Source organism: Jaculus jaculus, chromosome 7, assembly GCF_020740685.1.
Source record: "Jaculus jaculus isolate mJacJac1 chromosome 7, mJacJac1.mat.Y.cur, whole genome shotgun sequence".
Classification (NCBI taxonomy): Eukaryota; Metazoa; Chordata; class Mammalia; order Rodentia; family Dipodidae; genus Jaculus; species Jaculus jaculus.
Genome location: NC_059108.1, coordinates 9,291,336 through 9,308,573, shown reverse-complemented (window position 1 = coordinate 9,308,573; position 17,238 = coordinate 9,291,336). Strand labels below are relative to the sequence as shown.

General features: G+C 47.5%; 1 protein-coding gene across 3 annotated transcripts in view; it reads right to left on the bottom strand.

The window, feature by feature from the left end:
• Positions 1 to 406: 406 nt before the first annotated feature.
• Wasf3 (WASP family member 3) overlaps positions 407 to 17,238 on the bottom strand; it is a 100,924-nt gene continuing 84,092 nt past the window's right edge. For 2 of the 3 annotated variants that reach the window (XM_045155418.1, XM_045155419.1), the window contains 4 exons: positions 12,294 to 12,469; positions 6,541 to 6,807; positions 4,927 to 5,294; positions 407 to 3,394 (listed from right to left, as the gene is read on the bottom strand). In XM_045155418.1, coding sequence (XP_045011353.1) covers positions 3,237 to 3,394; positions 4,927 to 5,294; positions 6,541 to 6,807; positions 12,294 to 12,469 — 969 coding nt within the window. In that variant the 3' untranslated portion in view covers positions 407 to 3,236. The remainder of the gene's footprint in view (positions 3,395 to 4,926; positions 5,295 to 6,540; positions 6,808 to 12,293; positions 12,470 to 17,238) is intronic. The other variant, XM_045155420.1, reaches the window with a different exon arrangement.

The window sequence follows — 17,238 nt, the reverse complement described above, 5'->3', positions numbered from 1 at the left end:
GTGCTCCAACATAAGCCCCGCATCCCCCAAGTTGCTTTTGTCAGCTTTTGCCGTAGCACCGGGAGGAAGAACTTCCACAGGAGGATGTAAACGTCGTCCCGAGCAATGAATGGCATGCAGCATCACTCACCATTACCACGGAGGTTAAATGTTGCAGGCGCTACCCACTGACTGCATTACACCAATTCACAGTAGCTTCTTCTAACTATGTATCGTATTGACCCAATCATGGACCCAATTTGAACCCGCAGTCACACAGAAAGTATGTGGAGACTTACGTAGAAACCAGGGTGGAATCTTCTGCTACCTAATAAGAAAAATGATAAATAAAAATCATATACAACTCCCAATTTCTCCCCCCAAAATAGTCAAACATAGAAAAGTGTTATAAATAAGCAGAATCTTATAGGGTTAAAGTATAATTTTATTTATATGTTACTTGTAATTAATAGTAAGATATATAAACAGATAAAAATTTTTGACAGGATTTTTTAATTCACTTTAAATTCATCTTACAACTGAATTGATAATACTGCAAGATAACAGATACTCTGCTTCATAAACAAAAATTATTTGCTACCCTGATACATTCCCACTAGTCTTTAATGGATTAAAATGTATCATGTCTTTCAGGTGCAAAGATTACAAAATCTTTCACAGCCTAGTCACTCTGTACTCAAAGATTTTTTGATGTGCTAAAAATGTACTGAAATAAAGACATAAATTTCTAATAGTATCCTTAGTAAATGAAAATATAAGTATCAAATAAGTACCATCGTTTGGTGTTAACCATGCACAACCACTTGCCTTCTTAGCCACATAGTACTACAGTGACAGAGATTTAGGCATCTTCCCATCCATCCATTCATGTGCCCATGTCTGTATATACTATAAGAAAGATTTGCCAGATACTCAGCGAAAAACACATATGAAGCAATAAAGCTGGGGATAAAATAATCTTAGACTTTCTAACTGTACTCAAAGCATATATAAATTAAATATGCTATTCAATAATGTTCTCTATTTGTTTTGGTAAAGACTTTTTGAAAATGAAAATTCAGACTCTGTTTTTTTTTTTGTGTGTGCAATACCACAGTAGGAGAGACCTGGATTTAAATTTTAGACTAAAATCAAATTTGTTGGAAAGATACTCTAAAAATAATCTAAATTGGATTTTAGTCATTTTCCATTCTTTAGAAGTTATAGAGTACAACAGGCAAAAGCTTTCTCACTAGTCATGAAATCAAACTAAAAATAACTTGTTAATTAAACTACAGAAAGACAACTAACAATTAATAAGCTCATGAATATTTATGAATAAGGTGCCACTAACTGTACTGCGATGCGATGTTGAGTAGGAGAAATCCTGGCACGGCTGATGGGTTGAATGTATTTCCTCCATCCTGAGGACACAGGGGCCCCATAAAGCAAAGGTTGATTTTAAGTTATATGGAACACGCCAAACACCAAAGTAACAAGGAAGGCAAACTATTGTAAGGGTCAAATAAGACTGAAAATGTTCAAAATCTTTAGAACACTGGCAACACCATAGATATCCAAGTTGGAGAAAAACAAATTAAAGAAGAAATATAAAACTCATAATAAGTACTAATCTGCAGAAAACCAAGGTGGCCGAGGGCCCAGGCTGTACAGTGAGCACTCGAAGCATGAGCCAGGCGGCTGGGCAGTGGAGAGGACTCCGCTCAGGCCACGGCAGCCCGGGGGAAGAGGCTGCCGAATCTGGGGCGTTTGATGTCAAGATCTATGGAACTAAAACCTTGTATGGTGGGTGACAGAGGACAAATGCACAAGGTCACGAGTCCACTCACACAGGAAGGGGTTTGGGCAGCTGGCTGATGTCCCCAGAACTCATAAAAAGCACCCTATTACTGTCCGCCAGACATTTTCTACCCTCTCACACAAAAGGCCCAACTCCAGGTCCTTCCCTTCATCTACTGGAAGCAGAGTGTCCTAACACACCTGGCAGGTCACACCCTGAATCCAAGCCTGGGGACGTCAGGATTATTCTAAGCAAGCAGCTGTCCATCCAGAATTTCACACTCCAGATACCGTCCTCCTGGAATCCCTGGTGCCTACCTGAGCTAGGGTTGTGGGATCACCATGGGGGTGGGCAGAGGGGAATCAGGGTGCTCTGTCATGGCAATGGGGTGAGTCAGGGTCATCTTGTGAGGTACTCTTTAAACTCGAATGTGCTAACAATATGAGAGAAGACGACCATGTGCTTCCGGGACAGGGCACAGGCCCTGCTCACATGACTGCAGCTTCCCAAGCCGCGGCACCGTGGAAAGCGGGCAGCTGACAGCATCTGTCACTGACCCTAAGCTCTCAGAACTCAGAGCAAGTGGAATGAGGGCCGATTTATATTCTCCACTATGAACCGAGGAGCTCAGATCTCCGGTGGCCTCACACAGGACGTGCTCCCAGGCCATGGAATGAGGGCACATCCTTAATGAGGCAGCTCTGGCCAGCAAATGCTGAGTGCCCGGATGTCCCGCGCCCGAGCGGGCAGTCAGGGCTGTGCGGGCGTCTCGATGGTCTCTGAAGGGAAAGGACTTCATTTGCAATTTGCATCACTACCGAGCTGCTGCCCCCTCCTCTAAAAGTCAGCAGGTGAAGGAGGGCCCACAGGTACCCCTGCCTGCCTGGACAGTGCAAAGGCAATGACATTATTCAAGGGAACACACAGATTCAATCAGAGGCCGCCAAGCCAAGAAACCGAATGAGGGAACGCCCTTTTCTCCTGATTTGTTAGAGCTTTCCCTCTAGAACCAAACTCTTCCGAGACACGTCGAGTAAAGAGAGAGAGAAGCGTGCGGTACGGCAGGGCTGCTGGCTGGCTGGAAGACGTCACCGGACACACGGCCGCTAGTGTAAAGACCCAGCACCGGGGAGTTTCACAGACACACAATCACAGGGTCACTAGGAGTAAAGGCTCTCATGGCCGAGAGGGAAGCAAGATGCTGTCTGAAGGACGATGCACTAGTTACAGCCAATTTCCCCGTGTGAGCACAATGTGCTGCTTAGTGGCACTTAAGTATTACACAGTAAGTACTGAGAAAACCCAGAAGTTTGGATGTGCAGAAGCAATGTCACACTGTTAATAGAAAAGGTGCTAAGCTACAGGGTTAGGACCTCACTCTGTGGGTGCAGAGACCACACCACCCCAACGCCCTTCCACGCGGTGCCCGGCGTCCACCCGCCGCCTGCTCTGCCGCTCAGTCGGACCAGTCGTTCTCGTCAAACTCGGAGTCGTCGTCCGAGTCGCTGTACTCCACGGCGATGCGCCTGGACAAGATGGTGGCCACGTCGTTCCCCACGGGCTCCCGCTTGGCCTCCAGCTCGCGCTGCTCCTGCACCTTCTTCAGCTGAATCCCTAGGGGCAGCGTGCGGGGGGGGGGGGGGATCAAGTCAAGTCTGTTGCTTGCTCCAAGTGAAGGGAAAATAAACTGGACTTTTCTACTTAGCTTACGAACAAGACGTTTCAGAGATTTGAGGGGAGAAAAGAATGCATGTGCAAAGTCTAGTGCTGGAAACTGGTATGAAATACATGCAGCTACCTAATGAACTTATTAGCAAAATAAGATGTCAGATAATTTAACGTCTACCGTTTTAAACTTTTTCTGTTGATATAATTTCAGATTCATGAGATGGCTGTGAAACAGGAGACAAGTATTCTTGTGTAACTATGTATCGTAGACTACACAAGTGATAAAAACATTTTAACAATCCTTTCCAATTTTTCTTGTGCATATATAGACTTTTCTCTGAACATTTAAGAGCATATGCAATTTAATGCCCCTCTCACTAATAAGCTACTTAGTGTTATTTCCTAAACAAGTATCAAAACTGGAAGATTAGCATAGATGCAAATACTGCTACTTACTCCCAGATATTCAAATATTGCCAATAAAACAATCTAATCAAAGTGGAGAAAGCATCCTCTGGCTCAACAACGTGCCTTATTAGTTACTGCTTACATTAAAGCCCTTCATCTGGACAGTTTGCACTCAGAAAGGAGAGGGGCCGGTTTCTGCAGCATGTCCCTCATCTGATGTGATAACTGTCAACTTGATGTCCTAAGGTATTCTATCTTTGGGATTTTGCCTCGACAGAATCAAAGTGTACAGATGAGATTCAAGCTACACAGAGGAAGGACCCCAGGGTCTTTGCATGCGCGCACACATGCAACGCAGACCGCCGGGCCGCTGCTGTGTGAAGGATGCTGCCCAGACTGTGGTCCAGGGACTGCAGCCCGGCCCCTTCCTCAGAGACTTGTGGGAGAGACAAGTGAACTGTGACCAGGCGGCTGGGCCGCTTCCTGCTTCGCGAGGAGCTCTGGGCTGTTCCCACATCGTGCAGTGACTCCGACGTGTACAGAATACACGTTCCCTGTGGGGTTCTGGGGCGGCTGAAATGGGCCAGGCACCAGCGCCGCACCCCGACTGCGCTGGATGCACTCCACCTTTCTGCTCTGGAGCCTGGGGCGAGGGCAGGACTTCCGCCGTCAGAACGAGTGTGTTACTACACACAGGTGCAAACCGGCTCAGCCCGTCAAGCCATGTTGATGGCATGTCTAGGATGCAGGTGCTCACTTTCTTTCATTTGGACTGGTACCCCTGGATTAGGATGTAGGGAAAACGCCCCACTTATTAACCTATGGTCTCTGACATGTGCTTTCTGGTCAAGTAAGCATTCCTGCATTTTAGTTCTTTGTCATAGTGTGTCTCCACAGTACCTGCAAGAGAACCCCCATTACTGAGATAGTATCAAAACAGGCTTCTGTAAGTCTGTTCTACAAAGTAACAGTACGCGGACGGTTACGTTTGAAGGTAGCAAGGCCGTGGCTAGTTCATCTACAGACATCTCGCCCTAAAAGGAAGGCTGTCAGTCTGGGTATCCACTTACCCATCCGGATGGCAGCAAGGAGGTCACTTCGTGCATCACTGATGGGTGGCTGCGTAGGTTCTGGACGCTTTGCCTCAGCCACGGGGGGTCCATGCATTGGGGAGGATGAAAGAGAAGAGCTGGGGCCAGGAGGGCCTGGTGGGGGAGGTGGGGGGCCTGGAGGTGGTGGTGCCACAGCCAGGAGCCCGCTGGAGGGCTGGTGAGGAGGGGAGGAGTATGCGGAGCCGGCGGAGGCGGGGACCTGGGGCTGTGTGGGGATCTGGAGAGGGCTGACAAAGGCAGTTTGTGCCGAGGGGATGATGGGGGGAGGGGGCGGCGGTGGAGGTCCTGAAGGGCTGTAATATTCAATCATCTGTGCCGGGAGCCTGCTAACGAAAAGACAAGATAGTCACCCAAGGAGCCCCAGAGGTTCATGTCCCCCTGGGTCTGATATACCCAGTAGAGAATCCCTCAGATTCGGCAAATTGGCAAACAGTGCCAGCTGGGTTTGACTTACAATGTCCATTCTGAGAGTCATTTCCCTCCCCACCACAATTTTACAATATTCATTATGATGTAATGCATGGCCCACTGAAAAATACCCAGAAAGACCACAGGGAGAAAAAAGAGTGATTTTTTGTGGACAGCTAGGGTAACAGCTACAGAAGGTCATCAATTTCCTTTCCTGGGCATCTTAGAGGTGTGTGTCTCATAACCTTGCTTCAGGCGGGTACTGAGGCCAAAGGGACTGGGAAAATGCTGCATCCTCACCCAGCCCAGCCCAGCCCAATGGGAACCTCTGGGACTAAAGTGCCCAGCAGAGGTCAAATGCTTTGAAGAGGCCCATGGCCAAGAAGTGGGCTCTAGTCTCATCAGCCAACATTTTGTTGGTCATCTGGACCCCCTATGTACCTGATGAGGCAGCCTCAAAATATATTCTGGAAATGCCAGCTTACTGTGGGCCAGGAGACACTACAGGAGGGCATGGCCTCCCTCGGGCTATGGGCAGAGGGTTAGGGAGCAGCGTCGGGGCTCAGGAGAAACAGGCACATTGCTGGAGGCGTGTGTTCAACTTTCCTGGACACTGGTGCCAAGGAGTGCTGTAAGGATCAATCCAGATATGGCTAAAGACAGTCTGTCTAAATAAAGCTGGGGTTCAAGCTCACTGAGCACGGAGCCAGGGAGGTCTTGCACAAAGTGTTGGCATTTTCTAACAGAAAACAAGAAGGTCTGTGGGCCAGAACAAGCTGGGGTCCCCAGAGGTGGAGAGAGGAGATGCAGGGCAAGTCATGAGAAGAGGCAGACATGCCTTCATGCTTCGTGAGCGTGCTCCCTGGCCCTCTCAGAACTGGTCGAGAACTCGGAGGGCTCGGGCAGGTTCACAAAGAAGCATTTCATTTCTTTCTTGCTTAAGGTTCCACCAAACACACATCGGGATGTGTGCAAAGGGGGCACGCACATACACACACACACACAGAGACACAGGGCCGCTGTCCTGAGGCCCATCTGTAACAGGAAAGGTTTGCTGACACACTGTGCTGCACCGAGACTGCCCACATCTAATCCCTGTGGACCATCTTGTGTGATAAAATTCTACCACACAGAGCAACTAGCACACAAGGCATACTGATTTACCCGTAGTCCGCTGGAGCCACTGACACAGAGGCCTGGGACCCCTCTGGGGCCTGGGGAGGAGGAGGGGGCGGCGGCTGCTGAGGTCTGTTGAGGGCCATGTGCCTCCCCGAGGCAGAGGAGGGCCGGTACTCGTGCTCAGAGGCCTGGTTTGTGGCTCCGTGGAGTGGCGCGTCCCCAGCTGTGTAGGAAGGGGTCACCGGTTGTGGGTGCAGAGAATGGTTGGGGGTAGCCGGATAAGAGTAATCTGTAACATCTGAGGCGTGAGACCTGATATTGGAGCAAGGGGGGGGGGGAGGAAGAGATTCAAATTGAGTTTTTAAAGTGTCCCCTAAGAGACAGAAGCACACACATATATAAAACACTGTCAATGCATAGGAAGCAGACATCTATTCCTTTATCATCAACTAGGTCTAGCCCCATGAGAGCTTCCAAGCAGCAACAAGATTACTATTTTTAGCAGCAAGCCCCAGAGTTACATGGAGTTGGCTTCACAGCTTTGAAGCGAGTCAGATCGGCAAGCAGGAACCAACAGAGCCTTACTTGGACGGCATCCCATGTGCTTCTTTACGAAGACGAGGCTATCAGACCCATCCCGTTTTACTGGCAAAGCGCACCTCGGGCTGACAGGCGGCTTTGGTGGCAATGGCCATGACGACACGTTAGAATGTGTAATGGCAGGTGGAGTGGATGAGCACTCATACTCAGGACAGAAAGGGGAACTAGAATGCAGCCGCAGTTGGATTTTTCTCAAGGAGAAATACACTTAATTCACAGAGAAGGCGGCGAGGTGTCTGGGGAGCGGCTCCCGGCTTCGGGCACTTTCAAGTGAAGCTCTGAAGGGCAGGGCTTTGGCATTAGTGCGCAGCTGGGGCGGAGGCCCGCTTAGTCCCCGGGAGCGAGCGCGGGCCCACGTGGCAGCCACGCAGCACCCACGCCCGTCGCAGGCACACGCCCGCCCGGGGGGGCAGGACGCACGTCGGCAGGCTGCCCATCCTCCCTTGAGGCGGAAGCGGGGGCGGCCTGGGGCTGGGAAGCCGAGGAAGCGAAGCGACCCACCCTGTGGGCAGCCTGTCCTCGCCCGCGCGCCCTGCCTGCTCCAGCTTCCTGGCGTCACTCATGAACTCAATGCCCATTTTCCTTCTCTCCCACTCTTCTCTTCGCGTCCTGACCTTCCTCACATGCACCTGCTGGCTTCTGTTAGGACTCAGCTTATGCTTCTCTCTCTGGAGGAAACAGGCAGACACGAGTTGGGGATGCGGAGGGACAGAGGGGATGCGCACTCGCCGTCAGCGGCCAGCGGCCAGCGGAGCGCCTGCCCCAAGCTTCCCCGCCCGCACAGCCGCTCCGCGTCCTGTTGTCCCCGAACAGCAGTGGCCAGCGGCTCGTTTTATTCCCCGTGAGCCCAGTGTCGTCTACGCTACAGTGCAAATGTGAGCATGTCTTAACTGCCAACTGCTATGCTAGCAGAAATTTTAAGGGGAGAAGCTGTCTGACCTGTATTTAGATTCAGTAATTTAAAAGATAAGACTAAATACCTACGACGCTAGGGTGACGGATAACATGTCCTTGACTCTCCCGCAGTAACTAGGTCAGTAACCATGTGCCACTTTCTGACAGTGGGATCAGCACGGAGTGCTCCTCGTGAGACCCAGGGTGACACGCTGCACACCGTGGCGTAGCGAGAAAGCCATCCTCATGAACCAGCCTTAAGACAAAGGGCAAAGGTGGGCGAGACAATGGGCCCATCAGAAGAAGACACGCTGAAAGAGGAACGAGGGCTGGACTTTGGGGGATGACCAAGAGAACAAGACAGGAAAAGAGGGGATGACCGGGTCAGGAGTGGGGGAAGGCTGACTGAAGGGCAGGCAGAGTCAGCCAGGAGCCAGAACGCCCACGTGGAGGTGAAGGGTGTGGACCCAGAGCTCCGTGCCAACCAGTCGCTGTACACTGCAGCAGAGAAAACTGGTGGGGTGAGGCAGCACCGGGATGGGGAGAAGCTGGTCCAGTGGTCTGCAGGGTTTGGGGCGGATGGGTGGGTAGAGATACGGCCCTACAGCATGGAGGTGTCCTGTTTCCTGAGTAGCGCGAGAACTTTATCTTTACCTCTTCAGTTCTCATCTGAAACCCACACTTAGAAACAAATCATGAGGAGCAGTTATGTGGTCTCAGTTAAAAAGATATTACTCATATGACTGGCATATGCTCATGTCATGGAATTTGTTACTAACTTTCCCTCGTTATCTTGAATATACATAGATGAGAAAATATCATTTAGAAACATGTTTTTAATCTAGATATTATCTAAATCATGAAATATTTTTAGTCAAAAGGAAGCAGCATGATTCCAATTTTGTAAAAGAAAAAAATACACACATGTACAGAAAAAAAGACTACAAGCCGATACACACGAAGATGCAAACGTTTCTCTGGATGCTGGCACTGTCTCTAATTTTAAGTTTTCTCTGTAATATCTAGGTAAGTATGTCTTACATAAGAAAAAGTTGCAGTTTAAGTTAAAAAGCTTTCCAATTTAAGAGGTACTATAGTTCAAGCCAATGATGAGTTACAATATATCTGTTAGAAAATGATGTGTGCAAACAGGGAGCAGCCATGGGAAATAGTATGAAACCAAAGGAAATTCTTAAGAAGTAAAACAGCTCCGTTTACTTTTTTTTGAAAGCTAACAGAAATAAAGCCACACCTACATACTGGAAACAAAAAGGCCGAATACTAGATAGATGGTGAATACCTGTCTATCAACATAAGGCCCAACACAGGACTACTTAATCAGAGATGGCTGGATGAGTATCATCAAGTAGAGTAAAAAAAATAATAATCCACCAGTTTTCCACTTTATATGTGTTTGAAAACAAAGTATATATGGAATGTTTTACATGAGCAAGTTTAAATAACTAAATTACTTTTAAAAATATTTATTTATGTGTGTGTGTGCTAGACAGTCTCCTGCTGCTGGAAATTAACACCTGTCCAGCTGCACATGGGCAGCTGGGGAACTGAACCCAGTCCAGCGGGTTATGCAAAAACTGTCTTTAAGCACTAGCAATCTCCCCAGGCCCCATCATAACTAGATTTGAGAAAATGAAAAGGCAAAGTGACATTGGTGGGAGTTTTACATTTTCAGGTTCTTTATCACCAGGCACAGGACTGCTTTAATGTCCACGCTGTCTGTAAATAAGCCAATAGTGAAATTTAAATGTGGGGCTACAACTCAGAGCCCCAGCAGTTCTCTCAGTATTAAAGGTAACAAGTATACAAACGAGGTCTAGAATGTGTCTCATGGCCTGTAAGAACTTGGAGGCCCATGCAGGCAGGAGTAGTGAAAGCTCCGTGTGATGGGTTATGTTGACTATAAACCTGACAGGAGCCAGAATCACCTGCGGGATTATCCAGCGTAGGGAATTAGGGGGAGGCCCGGCTGCACTGTGGGGCTGGAGCTGGGCAGCGTGGGAAGAGCGGAGCGGCGCTCGCTGCTCTCCGCCTGCTCCGGTGCTGCCTGGGACCCGCGCCTCAGACTGCTGCTGCCCCGAGGGACTGCAACCTGGACCTGTAGGTTGAAAGGAAGTCCTTCTTCCTTGAACTGATTTCCGTCGGGTATTTTGTCCCTGTAAGGTTAGGCTGACTGACAATAGAAACTGTTACTAAGAAGTGGGGCTGCTGCTGTGAAAAAGCTGACCATGGGGTTCATAGGCCTTTGGCATTGTTCCTCAGGAGGAATCTTGTTAAGAGTTTGAAACTGTGGCCTAGAAAAGTCCTTGAATACTGTAGGCAGAGCTTACTGGTTCATTTTGGTGACAGCTTGGAAGACAAGAACGTGGCGAGAGAAGGAGAGAGTGGAGGGAGTCACAGCTCACGAAGTCTCAGAGGAGAACAAAGATTCCATGGGCCAGCAGCAGTTCATGCCATGGGCTCCCAAAGAAACCGGCCACATTTTGTGCACGTGCTGAGAACCCGAGGGATGCTGAACTTAAGAGGAATGAGCTAATCTATTAGGTGAAAGAAAGAAATCTCTAGACAGGGAACCATTCAGGTGCTGAACAAGTAGATGTAACTGTTAGAGACCAGCACCATCGGAGAGAAAGAGCCCTTCTCTGTTGCATGGGGACAGCAGGAAGCATTCTGAGGACAAACCTCCATGCACTGGAGCACCATCTCGTGCAATCCCAAGTTCATTTGAAGGAGAAAGCCTCAACTGTGGGAACTCCCTGCTGAAACCCAAGTGTCCAGGGAAATGCTTCACCAGCATCAGCCTGGAGGGCGCAGAGACCTTTAGAGTGGGGTCCGCAGGGCAGGCCTCAGACCCAGCTGGCAGCAGGACCTGCGGTGTCACCCCGTGTGGAGGTGTTAGAGGCTGAAACATGCACGGCAGAGGGGTTCGTGGCGTATGTCACCACAGTTCCAGAAAGCTGCCGAGGCCAGGGTCACTGCAAGGACGGCCTGAGGGGAGGTCATGGGTAAAGCTAGGGAGGTGACATGTAAGTTGCAATGGCGACTCTAGGATGTCAGAACCATAAGATGAGACTTGCGGAGGGGCGGAGCAGCCCCAGAGAGGCACAGCTGGAGGGCGGAGGGAGCGGCGGGCAGGGCTCGAGGCTCTGCTTCCTCACTGAGCGCTGAGCCCGAGTGGCTGCTTCAAGCTCCCGCCGCCATGATGGGCTGTGACCTGTGACTAAGCCGACATAAACTTTTCCTCCATTTAACCAATGTTTGTCAGGTGTTCTGTCCCAGCAATGAAAAATGACTGATGCGTTCTGTGACCTCCACATCTGTCTGCTAGCAAATGCCCACAGTCACCTTCAGCACACAGAAGCCGTGCTAAACACTGAGCTCACACAGGTAAAAGGGAGGAGGGCAAAAAGACAGATCAAATATAAGGTACAGCTTTGTTATTTTTGAAAATTTCTTGAATTATGGAAGAATATTCAAGGTTTCTGAGACAGTCTCATGTACACACTGACCTCAGATTCCATATATAACACAGGATAACCCTGAACTTCTGATCCCCCTGAGTGCTGGCACTGGACTCTAGTTGGCAGTGTGCAGGAGCATTCTGCCACCCTCAGTCTCTATCCATCTTTCACACACTGAAGACAGAGTTTACGCAAATGAAAAACTACAACTTTATAAAGCCATATAAGTAGGGAATTAAAAATTGGCCAGTTCCTCTCATTCAATAATTTCCTCTGTGTGACAAATATGACTTCATAAGCAAGCACATCATGTGCATCCGAAGGAGATATTTTCATTTGATTACTAAAAAATTGTTAAATTCAGCAGGAATGCTTTGCTTGAAATTAGAATACCACTCATCTCAAGTAAGGTTGTCAGTCCCTCTTTTGCCCATCTCTTTTTCATGTGTGATGGAACAGAACAAGTAATTACCACTTAATCATAGTTAGACAACAAACAGCAAAGGAAACTTAAAATTCCAAGCTAAAGCATTATGTGATTAACCTAAAGGAAAACTGAAATCACTGACAGAATTCCAAAATTCAGAATCAACGTTAAACACTTACTAGTTCAGCAGTAAGTTTAAGGGAACTTTTAAGAATTATATGAAGCAACCCAATTTAAAATAACACTGCCTTAAAATATTTCAAAGCCATATGTATGCCATATTTTAGGGAAACACTGTGGTACCCAAAGCTGCTAGTGCATCCCCATTTTAAAATGCAGTGGCCCCAAGCACGGGAGGACAGTCACACACATACGTGCACGTGCGCGCACACACACACCTAGTGTCTGGGGACAGAGATCCCTCGGAAGACGCTCCATGGTGCACGCTCTGAGACAACCTGTTGTCGGGTCTAAGCTCCTTGTCATATGCCATCATATTCCACTCCTGGCGCCTGTTTCTGGCTTTTCTAACCTTTTTCACCTCACGGGTGGTGCCATCTACACGTTTTTGCTCCTGATGTCCAGGAAGAGAAAGGAAGCATGCCGAGACAGAAAGGGATGGAAAACAGCTGGTTAGATGCAGTCATAACACACAGAAGACAAGCAAGCACAAGAGACATTTGCAGTTTGATTGCCTTCCTATTAAGGAACTTCTCAAACTCTATAGTCCTCATTCCCAGCAGACCCATTAGAAGTAAAGGGATACTTGACTCAATGTTAACGAAGAGCCACTGTGCTCCCACTGCAAGAGTTGCTTATCTTCATTTTTAGTAAAAAACCATCATTTGTTAGACGTTATCCAGTTGTACATTACCATATCTTCTACGTCTATTAGCCTTGTAAGGTTTCTAGCAACATTACTCAGAAAAATCATTTCCTTTATCTACATGTTTTTGCCTGACTTACTAATCACCTTTCAAAGAAAACAATTCAAGACTCTATTCCCTATTTCTTCTAAAGGATTATTTCAGAAGAGTTAAACTAACCCTGTGCCTAGCTTAAAACACACACACACAAAGGTAAGACTTACCTGCCCATTCAGGGAGCTGTTCTTAAACCAGCCTGGTCTGTTAGTGAAAACATAATACTGCCCACTGAGGCCCTCGTCAGAGGTGAGGATAGTCATTTCTCTACACCTTTCTCTCCCCCCCGCCCCATTTATGAGCTTTTGGGTTACAAGCACCTCTCTGCTACAGACCTCACCACACTGATTGTCACGCAGCGCACACCTAACGAACGCTGGCTCGCGAGCAAATCCACACCACACCTCAAGTGCGAGCTCTAGCCCCGCCGAGCGCTCGCGCCAACGAAACCCATGGCCAGTAGACGCACACTGCAGACATCGACCCTGCCATCACAAAGCTCGCGGCCCAGCAGGGGAACAATGTAAGATACACAAGTAAGTGTTTCTGTAGACTGGGGTAAAGCATGTTTTTATATTTTAGTGTCTGTTGATACTGTTTTCTATGTTAGGCTGTATTAGACACGAATACTGCATACTTATGGTACACATATGTATGTGTGTGTCATCTGATCTGGAAGGTCTCTGTCACCAACTGAGAGCCTAGATTTGCAGCATGGGTAGACATCAGTTATTCACAGAACATGGGTCACTACACGGCAAGAGGAGGGGGAGACAATGCGCCACAGCTCTGAGGAGGAAGAACACTGAATTAGGAGAGATGGAAGAATTGTAAATGGAAAATTAAGGTAATGAAGACTTTGAAGGGCATGCTATTTTTTATCTTTATCCCATAAGTAATGAAAAACCACTGGACAATAAGTAGGCTGAGGCTGGCATGGGAAGATGTGAAGAACAGACTGAAAGGAGAAAAACAAGGACACAAATGAACAAAAACTGCTAAGGGGGTGGTGGGAAGGCGGCAGTGACTCAAGAGTAGAGTCAGCCCGCGGAGCGCACCGTCCTCGGGTGTTCAGGGATGTCCACAGCAGGTCAGCAAAGAATGTGAGCATAAAGTGCCCGAAGTATGCAGAAATGGATCCTGATGGAATGCAAGCCGTGGTGCTTTGATTCAGGCGGACCACGGAAACTTGGTTGCTCTGAATGCTAGGTTCCCAGCTGATGGACATTTTGGAATTAACACCTCCTGGAGGCAGTGTATTTATTGTTCAGGGCAGGCTTATGGGTGTTACAGCCAGTTTCCCCTTGCTAGTGTTTGGCACACTCTCCTGTTTCTATAGTCCACCTTATGTTGGCCAGGGGGTGATGTCCACCTACTCTTGCCATTGTTTTCCCTGCCATTGTAGAGCTTCCCCTCAAGCCTGTAAGCCAAAATAAATCCATTTTTTCCCCAAAGCTGCTCTTGGTCGAATATTTCTGCCAGCAATGCCAACCTGACTGCAAAAGTAAAGTGGTACCAAGGAGAGGGATTACTGCTGGACACCTGACTGTGTGGTTTGGCCTTTTGTAGCTCATTTTCAAGAACAATGTGGAAGGATTTGAAACCTTGGCCTAAGAGACATCTTGCAGTGCTGTAAGTACAGCTTGACAGACTATTCTGTTCAGAGCTGAAAGAACTGAATGCAGTAAGAACAATGGACTGTGAGGTTTGGCTTGTGAGGGTGAGAAAGAACTTTCCTTGGACTGGGCTAGCAGTTTGTGTGAGAAGCTTGCTGTTATGTCCATGTCCTGAGAAGTTGTACAGGGTTGCTTTGCATAGAAATGAACTGCTGTGAGCAGTGGGATGGCATAGTAAGAAAAATCTTTAGGCCAAAACTGCTGCCCATTCAGGTGTAATTATATGAGATGACAACCCAGCTGACCTGCACTGGGGAGACCGGGAGAATGTCAACTCTTGTGAAGGGTCCTGAGTGCTCAAGAAGCAACCTGTTCTTCAAAGTCGGTTTTATCCTCCCTGGATTAACAAATTGTCACCCCACCTGGTATTGTGGAGTATAAGAAATGCAGGAAAGAGAGGGTCATTGAGTTTGCAACACAGTCTTGTGTTTTGGAAAAGGCATGGACAGTGTGAGGCAGATTTGCTGGCTGTCTGCATGGAGACCCATGGAGCCATGAGGATGAACTGTGGGTTGCAGTAGAGACCCAGTAGAGATGCTGGGATTTGTTGCTGGTTAGAATTATCAGACTTAGAGATGAGATTTGTCACTGACTAGAGTTGCTGGACTTGGAGTTAAAGAGTTTGATGTTTGTTCTGGTTGTTTTAAATCTTGTATTGGTTGAATATTTCTCTGTTATGCCCAATGCCATCTTATGCAGTGTGAATGTTTATTCTGTGTCATTATGGGGCTTGGGGGGATTTTTTTGGTACTAAGGCTCAGTTAAAAGATCTTGGACAATGAGGATATATGAACATCATTGGAATTGATTAAAAAACTACGGGAACTTTTAAAGTTGGATGAATGCATTGCATTTTACATCATGGATAGTTATCAGTTTATGGGGGCCAGGAGCAGAATGTGATGGTTTGATTCAGGTGTCCCCCATAAACTTAGGTGTTCTGAGTTCTAGGTTCCCCAGCTGATGGAGATTTGGAATTCACACCTCTGGGAGGCAGTGTATTGTTGGAGGCGGGCTTATGGATGTTACAGCCAGTTTCCTCTTGCTAATGTTTGGCACACTCTCTTGTTGCTATGGTCCACCTTATGTTGGCCAGGGGATGATGTCCACCCTCTGCTCATGCCATCATTTTCCCTACCATCATGGAGCTTCCCCTCGAGCCTGTAAGCCAAAATAAACCTTTTTTTCCCCAGAAACTTCTCTTGGTTGGGTGATTTCTGCCAGCAATGTGAACCTAACTGCAACAAAAAGAGACACAGATGAGATGGGACACTCACCTAACGATAAGATTTGAGTGGTATAAACTAATAAACATAAACTAATTCGCCAGTCTTTCAAGGGGCAGGGGAAATGTCTTTCAAACTTTAACTAACTCCCTCATCATGAACAACGTCACAGTTTACCCTGCAGAACTAACTACACTGGTGCAGGTTGCGTTTTAACAGCCCAAGATGGAATTGGCCCATGTTCATTGACCCAGTTACTAACGGACACTTAGGAAGCATCTGTACTTCACAATACTATATGCTACTAAGAATACAACTTTACTGACGCCTGTGTGTACAAATCGTGTGTAGCATGAATCACACACAAAACACTTTGTTGAGCTCACATGCATGCACTGTACATGAGGTGAGTCTAAGCTCCACACCTAGCCAAACAGTGCCAGGTCCTCAGAGCGAGGCTCGCCCCACGCCTCCACCTTCTTCTGACCTATCAGCGGGTTACAGCCAGCGCATGCTCTCTGCACACTTTCAACATCCAAAAGAGGGTGTGGGAAGGCGGCTCAGCAGCTAAATGTGCTTGCTTGCGAAGCCTGCCAGCCAGGGTTCAATTTCCCAGTACCCATGTAAAGCCAGATGCACAAAGGGGCACATGCACCCAGAATTTGTTTGCAGAAGCAAGAGGCAGTGTGTTATAGGTAATGAATAGCTATTCCTTTTACTTTTCCATAGCTGCACACTGACATGTTCAGGGATTAAGTGAATTACTTTCCTTACAACTCTTCAGCCTCCGATTCTACCTAGCAGCATGCATGTAAGATGGATGGATACACACATAAATCAACTATCACAAAATATTTTCAGTGACGAATCTGCATTTCACTTACACTAGCCTGCATTAAAACTCTCAGAATATAGCACTCCACTTCCTACCCCAGCTGCTCCTTTATATTTCTTTTAAGAAAGCCCCTTGATTCTACAGTCTGCTCACCGTATCAGCCCTCTGCCCTTACAGGTACACATCTCGTGCATGCCCTTACTCTGCTAACTATCCACCTTTAGACCTCTGCTGTCAGACATCTTTTCGTAGAGGCCTTCTCTGATGACACTGCATGTGCGTGCCCCCCCCCCCCCGTCAGCTTACCCATGACACAGTCTTTTTCTCTCACATTTACCAGTCATGTAACTACATTACACTTACTTGCATTTTGTAAGGTTTTGAAAGCGTGGATGTACAGGAAACTTAAGTTCAAAACCCATGAATTTTTAAATCCCCAATTGTTTATTTTTTTTCTTCAGGTTCGTCACATGCAAGTCAAATCTAACAACTTTACTTAGTGTCCTAGGAATTGAAGGTTTCATTTTTTTTTTCGTTGAAGCAGATACCTGCTGACATAGTCAACGACCCCCCATACTCTCTCTCTGTTAAAAAATAGCTACACGATTATTAAAGGCATGTGGCCCTTGTTATATTGTAATCTGTGTGTGTGTGTCATTTTTAAAAAATCACAGCTTATCCAG